This window comes from Opisthorchis viverrini (assembly GCF_000715545.1).
Source record: "Opisthorchis viverrini unplaced genomic scaffold opera_v5_467, whole genome shotgun sequence".
Classification (NCBI taxonomy): Eukaryota; Metazoa; Platyhelminthes; class Trematoda; order Opisthorchiida; family Opisthorchiidae; genus Opisthorchis; species Opisthorchis viverrini.
Window position 1 is genome coordinate 159,831 of NW_008752126.1, and position 9,887 is coordinate 169,717.

General features: G+C 47.3%; 2 protein-coding genes across 2 annotated transcripts in view; one reads left to right on the forward strand and one right to left on the reverse strand.

Annotated features, from left to right (window-relative positions):
* Positions 1-1,035: 1,035 nt before the first annotated feature.
* Positions 1,036-9,887, reverse strand: part of T265_11252 (hypothetical protein) — a gene marked incomplete at both ends in the record, with an annotated part of 32,543 nt that continues 23,691 nt past the window's right edge. Inside the window, 4 exons of the mRNA XM_009177857.1 lie at positions 1,036-1,448; positions 6,699-6,926; positions 7,473-8,185; positions 8,606-9,440. Of these exons, the coding sequence (XP_009176121.1) occupies positions 1,185-1,448; positions 6,699-6,926; positions 7,473-8,185; positions 8,606-9,440 (2,040 nt within the window). The remainder of the gene's footprint in view (positions 1,449-6,698; positions 6,927-7,472; positions 8,186-8,605; positions 9,441-9,887) is intronic.
* The window catches only part of T265_11250 (hypothetical protein), a gene marked incomplete at both ends in the record, with an annotated part of 9,510 nt that continues 6,361 nt past the window's right edge, over positions 6,739-9,887 (forward strand). Inside the window, one exon of the mRNA XM_009177858.1 lies at positions 6,739-6,871. Within this exon, the coding sequence (XP_009176122.1) occupies positions 6,739-6,871 (133 nt within the window). The remainder of the gene's footprint in view (positions 6,872-9,887) is intronic.

Here is a 9,887-nt window from a genome sequence, read left to right on the forward strand (position 1 = left end):
AGGTTGCTGAGAATCCCTCGACAGCCCACGACCGGTTTCACCCTTCTTGGGGCTCATCAGGTAGGCGCATTCCCCGGGTTTCCGTCAACCTTATGTTAATGTTAGGATTTTGTTATTCGTTCAGCGTTTTCCTCACTATGAGAACTTCAAAGAGTAATGTGCCACTGCGCCCTTTAAAGGTTTCGCCACTTGTGCATTTGTTTGTGATTAGTGCGAACTCATGTAAGGCGGCTGACATAACTGTTGGAGAACGACCGAACTGGCAGCGCAGATTCTGTGGTGATGCGCATACCCGTTCGTCCTAGTATTTTGTTACGATATTTACGAGGCCGACGGATATAGAAAGACACCGTGTTGGATTTTAGTCTGCTTGCACTTTTTCCGATCTACGGATCTAAGTCAAAACGGTAGACCGGGTATTTCTGGCTTAGGGAACAAAGAACCATGCCATGGCTTGTCATTGTACGCCGCAGGGTGCTTGTTGGCTTCAACAACGAAGGTCACCTATTGCATAGGCCTAAGTGCGAAGCATGACTGTCTTAATAAGTGCTCTATGATCGCATTGTGTTCCAGTAGAGTGAAAACTGAGCAACAACGGTTTACCAAAATGACAGTGCGTTCGCTATAAGCAATTAGTTCTACCTCACGTACTTCTTAGGTTACTGCTACGTAGTTCGGCCTCTTATTAGGTAGGCTGCCGTAGTGTTTGCTAAAGTGCTAGGTCCCCTCACATCCACTTGATGAGAACCAAGACGGACTTAAGGCTGAGTTTGTAGAAATCAACCATATCAGAGTCATCCCTAGCTTATATATGGCTTGTGTCCATAAACTTGAACAACTTAGCAGAATCCCTTTATCCTCTGCTTTCGCCTCGGCTTATGGGACGGCTGGACACCGAAGTGATACAACAGCCAATTGATTTGATCTTCGGCATCAAGTCGAGTTTGCCGGCTAATGCGATCGATACAGCGTTTCTACTTGGACCAGAATGCCCAACCATAATGTCAGCTTGAGAACTGGAGTCAGGTGTATGGTGCAATCTTTGTGTGTTTGGGGCATAGTGAATACATATATACAAGGACATCACCAGAATACAGTTCAAAAGGATAAAGAAGATAGACGGCCTGTGCATAATAAAAGATTCAGGTAACCAATAACGATAAACAAGGATGCAAGAAACGATGTTACGGAAAATGTACAGCAGCTGCCCGTTCTGGCGGGCCTTCCGTGACAGTAACATCACTGAATGATTCATCTTGCTTCTGAATCTCCTCAGCGTTACATTGTCTCATGGAGGTTTGTGGTGCTGTGGCTGCTGGTGGTGGCTCGGTGACCGATTGTCTGGCACGAATACGCCGCGAACGATTTGTGCGCTGATCGAGATCTTTTAAATACTGCTTCGCAGAACGCCAAGCCTCCAAGATGCGTTGCATGCGTTCCTGAAGGAGCTGAAACAGGTAAACGATGAATTCGTAACGAAACGAAAGTAGAATAAACGCCTCCAGGTGAAACACTAGTGTACGGTCGGTAATATCACATCAGAAAGATAATAACGTCCCACAGCTCGAGTGTGTTATAAATAGTGGCCTTTTTACAACAAAAGATCACTCCAGGATGTCATTAGATGGATAGCTTAGTGATTCACAACGAGACTAAGGATACTCACATATGCCTTTAGAAAATCCACAAGGCTTCAGAGGTGCACCTACTGATTTCACCTCGGGAACCATTGCGTACAGAAATATTTGCAAAGTTCGTATATGGCTCAGTAAAATTTTAAAAAAAAACGACGGTTCGGTCGCTCAGAGAGCTGCCGTTTTCGACTGATTGATAACCAGAGCGGCAATTACTGTGCGCCACTCGTTAAGCTAGCAATATGATCAACGACCCAGGCATTTAAAGTGGCGCCTCGAAGCGCACACCTCAGTTAGGATAATAAACTGTGTTGAAATGTGATCCTTTGAAGAAATAAAGAAATGTCTCGGTGCACATAAACGTACATAGGAGAGTGCTAACATTTACCCGTCTAGCTAAAAGAAGATACTGAACGTTTGCATCTTGAAGGCAATGCCTAGAGCTCCGCGCCACTTTTGAGACATTTCCATTTCTAGGTGACCAAGCGAGGAAGACTTTAACTCAAAGGCTGTACGAACACATATGTCTTGCGGTTCTCGAAGACTACTACAGTTCGTTTGATCTGGCTCGGCGATTTCGTTCGACGGAGAAGCGCGTCAACTGTTTAAGCAGTGACAACAGCCCTCATGGGGCCTACTGTCTGCCCCGTCGAGAGCAGCGATGGAAGAAAGAAATCCGTGTAGTGAAGACCGAAGAGCTCTGTCAAACGCCTTTGGTTGAGAAAGGTGCTCTAAACAATGGCCAGGTAAATTACGTGGACCGTATCTCGTAGAAGCATAAGGAGCGTGTTGCCATAGACAAGCCAGATTTCAACGATTGTGCTACGTCGGAAACGTGAAAGATCTTTCACTCTACCGGAACACTCCACTAATCGGTTTATACACTGCGGCTTTCCCAATGATAATATATAGCACCAAAGACTCTCTTTCACTCAAATCCGTAAAAGAACAACAGTCAACAGATTTCCACAGAATGACCAGAGTTGTAGACCTATGGCTGGCAATTCGATAGATGTCGAAGACGTTCGAACGAAAGCACTACGAGATACAAGATTGGTAGATAATTTTATCTCTTGCTTCGAAACTACTCCCTTATTTGTGAAGCAAACAATTTCTTTCCGCCGCCAGTGTCGTACCCTCCGCAATTGATGAATTTGTTCACTAATGCAAAACCATGGGATTCTGCAAAACGAACAGCAATCGTACACCACTCTTCACACGCTCCACTAGATGTTCAGGTGTACTTCATTATCTGATTGGCTCTGCAGCTCCTGGGTGCGGTCGATCTTTGCTCCTTCGAAGTCGGTGATTGTGTCAGAGTGTCGTTCTGACTAGAACAACTGAGCATTGCCGACTGGATAAGCGAAGCCCGAGATGTATGCAGTGAAATATCCTGGTGATTGGCTGGAGACCGGTTGCATGGATCAGCGTCACTACTGGGAAGTGGGGTTGTCAGCTCGCAGAACGCTGATCACACCTTGACTTTCGTGCTGCTAATAAACTGGCATCCTTCCGTCTTCAGAAAAGTGCTCAACTCCTCGTCCCAGACTGTAGTTAGGTCAAAATGCCACTTCCCCGAGATGGACCCTATTTCGTCCACTTGGCTATGTCATTTATCTCTACGTCGTACTAACTGCGGTTATCCTCTTCGTTATATTTCCACACCATCATCGATAGCAATGCATACTGTGCTTTACTGCTACACAAACATGAGAGAAGAAGCCCTCAGCGGCGAGTGGAAAGGGAAGGGAACTGGTGTGGAGAGGTCCTATGTCCACAATGAAAACGATCAAGGATAAGGTGCCTACACGTTTGGAAGCCTTATTTAGGAGCTTCAGGAGCGCCTTTAAACCGCTTCCCTGTGATTCGGGCAACCGGCGAACAATACGGCCGTAGTATCCTCATGCGTCTTCAAACTGACTGGCAGGCTCCGTCTTGCTAGTTTCAGAAATGAAGGAGTAAAAAGCAAAAACAATGTGGGCGTTGGATGATCTCAGGATGATGTGCGGGATTCAGTAAAAAATGTACTCGCCAAAGCAAGCGGTGCTGTACGCGCTCCATGACAAGGTACTCTGCAACAGAATGTATCCAATCCCAACGTAAAGCTGCAACCTTGACGTGATGATCGGATGTAAGTGCTACAATGATTCCGCCGGTTGTATTGGCTGGAAAACTTCCACCAACAAATCGAACCGTTCAGCTGTAACATCTTTCCGGTGCCTAGCTGCCACGACACTCGAGGGAGGCACGAGGGCTCAGATAGTGCCAGATTGCCCGATCGTAGACAGATGATGAGGTTGGGTTCGAAGGACGGACCATCGGGTTAGTAAGTTTGCGCCTCAACTAATGAGCTATCTCCAGCTCAGCGGTTCCACAAAGTGCAGCCGTGCCAATAATGCCAGCGAGATCCCATACTACGGGCAACCATATTACGAGGCTATCTTGGAGTAGTTGTACTGCCCTCTACGATGGGACTGTGAATACAGTAAGGGCGACGAGCATGCCTATATTTAATGGGGCAACGGTGATGTCCTTCAGCGATGAAGGGCAGGTCAAAGAAGGTCGGCACTAGAAATCGCTCAGCGATTGATTTTGACGCCCGGGAATTAATGTGTAGGTTTGAACAACAAATAAACTTTGCCACGAACCCAATGCGGTTCGAAACCCATCTATCGTGTGCGGTAGCATCAGGAATGCGATATCTACGCATTATTACGCGTACATATATTATATTTCATTATTTTCATCACTATATATATTTACTTCCTGTGTCCTCGGACTAAGGGAAAGCTGCCATGCCACCCAGAAGCACGAGGGCTGGGATACTGCCAGGTTGCCCAAGTCTAGACAGGGTAAGTCGGGGGACAGAGGTCGGGTTCGAACCAGGACCTTCTGCTCAATAGATTCGTGCTCAAACCACTTGCGCCATCTCGCTCACTTCTAATAAAATAGAAAACACTGGGATGGTTTGTATTCAACCATTTTCAGGGAAGATGGAGAATCTCTAGTTGCCCACCCGACAATTCCAAGAAATATTGCAGCATGCGTTGTCATTCCGAAGGAGCTACAGTCGGCCGTATTGTATCAGTTTCATAAAGGGCATCCAGAATTACGTCTACCGGCTTTTGAAGGACTCCTAGATTGATCAGATCTCCAAATCCTGAATGCGTGTGGGGAAGCAGCTAAGTCACCTGTGAGAACCTACGTATGCTCGTAACGTAGCTGACCGAACCCTGGTCTCATCTTCACATCGACTATGCAGGTCCAGTTGGCGGTCAGTACTTTTCGTAGTCGGGGAAGATGGAGAATCTCTAGTTGCCCACCCGACAATTCCAAGAAATATTGCAGCATGCGTTGTCATTCCGAAGGAGCTACAGTCGGCCGTATTGTATCAGTTTCATAAAGGGCATCCAGAATTACGTCTACCGGCTTTTGAAGGACTCCAAATCCTGAATGCGTGTGGGGAAGCAGCTAAGTCACCTGTGAGAACCTACGTATGCTCGTAACGTAGCTGACCGAACCCTGGTCTCATCTTCACATCGACTATGCAGGTCCAGTTGGCGGTCAGTACTTTTTCGTCGTAGTCGGCGCTTACAGTAAGTGGCCGAAAATTCATTCTGTGAGCAGCCCCACAACGGTCACTACAGTCTTGAAACTCCCATGATTGTTCAGCCGCTTTAGAACGCCAGAAGCCATTGCAGCCGGGGAAAGACAGTCGGTTCATATGATCGGCGCTCGCAGAGTTTCGCCGGGAGCATGTCCGCCCGCCGCCGTTTCATCTGCGGTCGAACGGCTAGGGAGAAAGCTTTGCTGACACCCTGAAGCGTGCACATCTGAAGTCCCACAGAGGACACGACACCACATCCCAAGTTACTTGATGGAGTATTACCAGCAGAGGCACTGCTGCGAAGGGAGCTTCAAACACCGTATGACACCACGGAAACACAGAAAAGGCAATTGAGTGACCGCAACACAGGGATAGAGGGACTGTTCAACCGGTATCACGGCGCAACCGCGAGCTACTTCAGCGAAGGTCGGAGAGTGTTGGTTCGCGATTACAGTGGCAGACATCCCAGGTGGATTACAGGAATCCACCGAATCCTTGGCGACCGTCGTAATATGCTTAGCCATTTTGACTGTTGATTCCGCACTATTACTAGATGGACTGTCATAAAGACTAATAATGTGTTGACCGAATTTCTTGAATCTTTCGTTGCCACAATGTGGGGGGTTATCGGGGAACGACGATATCGGTATCTGATGCCTAGCAAAGTGAGAACGCATGGGATTGACCACGGTTGATGTGCTGACGGTTGCCAGTTCCTCGGTCTTAAAATAGTCACGGCGGTAGTCAGCGATCACCACATACTTGCTTTGACGGAAAGCAAATATGCTATTTGCCAAAGGAAAGCACGTGCTTTTTGCAATAGTACTGGTTCTCTGGCTTGTTCTCACTGGGCTACACTTCACCACATACTTTCATTTCGCCAGTGGTAACAAAACAGCTCCTTGCTCTTCGAAAAGTGCTATTCATACAAGTATGTGATGTGCAATTCAATCAACAGTCCTTTCCTCAGATCTTCGGGAAACACCAGGCACCCTGCCTTCAGGAATACATTACTTTCGATAGCAAGTTGGAGAAACCATCGTTGAACGCGATGCGCAGATTTTTGGTCAACTCTAGTCTGTTTCTGGGACAGCCGTGCACAATCAGCTGAAAGAACGAATTGCACCACACATCTGCGCCTGACAAGTTTACCTCTGGGGCTTACTGACTCTCATAAGAGGGACTGATACATATTTCGGACATCCAGTAGAAAAATCGTTCAGAAGTAGCACCCTTTCGATGCCTAGCTACCATGCCAACGGAAAGAGGTACGAGGGTTGGAATACTGCCAGGTTACCCAACTTTAGACAAGAACAGTCGAAATGCTGAGGTTGGGTTTTAATCACGGACTTTCCGGTTCGTAAGCTGGCGCCTTAACCACTGAGCTGTATCAAAGGTTCAGCACAGATTGTTTACTTTTATTAAGATTCTAGAACAGTGTTACCAAAGTAGCTAACCTGACATTTGGTTTCGGAACTCATTTCTTCAAATCCAGCGATGGGGAAAAACGGGCCACCGAATCGACGGGATGAACCAAGGCGAGATGGGGGCGGTGCCAAACCCACAGCGGACTTCATGGCACTAGGGCCAGATCCACACACGCTCGTCGGCGCGCCACTACTGGGAATTGGTGATCGCGAGTAGTGAGGAGATTCAGAGGCAGGTGTAGGTGATCTGTCGAAGGCCTGTGGACAAGAAAGTACAGAAGCTGTGTGGATTCGAACTGAGGAGAGCGAAGTGGTGCGGCTAATAGGGAGACTGACCGAATGAAGTTTAAACTTGGAACCCTGAACACCCCTCCTGACTTACAACATATCAGCAGTCTGTCCAGAAAGAAGGCCATTCCACTAACATAGATGCAAATAACTTTGTAGCGTTAGATTTAAAAAAGAACGTGCGGGAAAATTATCAGAATGTATAGGTCCTGGACTTGGCCACCAGTTGAGAGTGTTGTAGGCAGGTGCAAAGCTAGTTGGCCACTGTAAAGCTTATTAACATGGAACAAACTCAGTGCGAAATATCGCACGATTTGCTCGATAAAAGGCATCTTAAGTGTTGAAACATCGCTGGTGATGGCACAAAAGGCGACGACTTGTAGACTTGTGTAGGGTGAAGGACTTAACCTGCCAACATTAGAATAAGAATAGAGGAACGGGTGATTCCCGAACTGAGGAGGGTCATTAAGAATCCTCCCTCCTTACAGAAACCTTGAAAAGAGCAAGAAAACATACCGCTGTTCGGAGTGGTGTCCCTGATCCACGTTTCGCGGGAGTCTTCCGTCCAGTCCCATCCGCGGTGCTACTGCTGGTGCTGATGTGACGAACACGCTCGGAACGTGTGCGAAGTTTCGCGTTAGGGGATGCTCGTATAACAGAATCTACTTCCACCGCCCCTGTGGAATTAACCGTGAGGGACTTTGCCAAGTCCCCACCTTCCTCCGAATTCTCCTCCGCCTCATCGTTTTGTGGTTGGGATAATTCCTCGTCGTTGGAGTCACTGAGCTCTTTCTGGGTACTTCTCATACTTTTTCTGGATGGTTTCACGTGGTTTACATCAACACCCTCCTCGCTAGGAGCACTCGAAGTGGCTACGCTCTCCTCGCTAGGAGACATTGTGAAATCGAAAAGTAAATCCTTCATGGGGTCCGTGCTCATCGTGTGCACGGAACTTCGCTCATCATCGTCATCGACTTTGTCGGTAGACTCAGACTTGGACAGGACAGAATTCTTAGCTTCTGTCAACTCTTTTGACTCAACGGTTACTTCATTATTAACGGTTTTCGTGCGAGGGCGCAACTTCGCAAGACGCTTGGGTTTGTCATCCTGATCTAGAACGACCAGAGTATCTTCATCTTCGGGCTTCAGTTGGTGCTTGGTCTCCATAAGTGGTTCGTTCGAGGTGCTTAGTACTGGTGAGGAAACAGGAGTGCCACTTGGTAGGACTTCTGAAAGTTGAAAGATGCACAGGAGACTAGAGAATCATCTCGCGCAAGAACTTCATTGACTACAGTAAAAACAACCTGGCAATACTGTTGTTGTAAAGAATGTGTAAAGTATGGAGCCACTCAAAAGTGGAACCAACACGAATAAACAGATGGATAATTTACACACTTAGCTAATTGTAGCGAGCGCAACTTGCGAATAACCTGACCGCAGAAAACGTACGCCTTGTGAGCAAAGAACACTCACATCCATTCCCGTCTTTACCATCTCATGACATATTGGAAAATCCGAGGATGGCGGATTGCTATCGATTCCAAATAAGGGTTTAACCATGAGTGCAAACCTTCCAGAACTGTAACCCACCCACTCCCAAGACTATACTATACTAGCGAGTGAATCTGGAGAAACAAAGAATGAATTACCATGTGAATCAACAGTTTCGGCCCAAACATTCTCTTCTTTGACTTCAGTGACCAGAGCCGCCCCAGCTTCTGGAAATTGGTTATCCTCCGTCACGTCGACCTTCAGATCACTAATCCTGGAGTTAGTGGTTGGAACGGATGTTTTGGTGTGTGATTCTGAACTTGTTGCAGGAGAACCGATCGCAGTACTTGTGGCAACGCCGGCAGTCGCAGTGCTGACAACAGGACTCGCCGTTTGCAAGGCAGCCCCAGGAGGAGTATCTCCCAATAATTGCCTGTGCTGACTACGCGTTAGGCGCGGAAGCGCGTCCATTGCTCCAAAATCGGACTCAGAGCTCGCGACATCACTGTCCTCGATGCTGGCCGTAGATTTCCTCTTCCCTTCATCATTACTACTCACAGAAGCGGAAGATTCTGCGATAACACGAGGTTTCGTCTGTGACAATCGACTCCCAGTGGTGCGTTTCTTCACAGACAGACTGCCGCAACGACGTTGAGAGATGGTTGAGGTGCGACGAATTGAAGAGCTATTCTCTCGGCTTTTACTGTCTTTATCACTGACCCCGCTCTCGTCACTAGAGCTAGAGTCGGCTTTCGTCAGAGTCCGTTGCTGGGATTTTAAAGTTGCAGCATTGGTTTTCTCTCCGTCGGCTTTCGCCAGCGCTTTGGTCGACGGAAACTTATGTTTTTGATTTTGAAGTGTCGCCGTAACCGCCGGTTTATGAGTGGCCAACTTGCGGGCCAATTTGGATGTATTGTTGTCTGGAGTTCCTCTATCAACTTTCCTTTTGAAAGGGGTTTTTTCCTTGGCACTGCCGGCGATCAGCTTAGCCAACTGTAAGACGATGGGGTGAAAATTGGGCACGATAACTCAACGTTTATGTAAATCCCAAGAGAATAAAATGTGAAAGCACAAACGACGGTAGATGGAGGCATACGGATCCTTACAAGTCAACGGACAACCCTAGAAAATCAGACAGTCAACTAACAGGGACACCGATTGACATTCACAACAGCTACACGGTCCGCTTATGTCACTTCATTTTGTTTTAGAGTATAGTTCATGTACATTTTGGAGTGACTCTATAATTCTATTATTTTACACAATCTTAGGTGAATCCGTCGACAGTATGAAGCGACTTTGGAAAATCAATCGAGATTTCGTCGTGTGGGTGAAGCCGCTCTGTGTCGAAAAGCCGAGAAGCACTGTAGAGCTGTTTCGATAGTCATCAACAGTGCGCATTTCACGAATTGCCAGTGAGAATCGGACGGGCAGCCTACC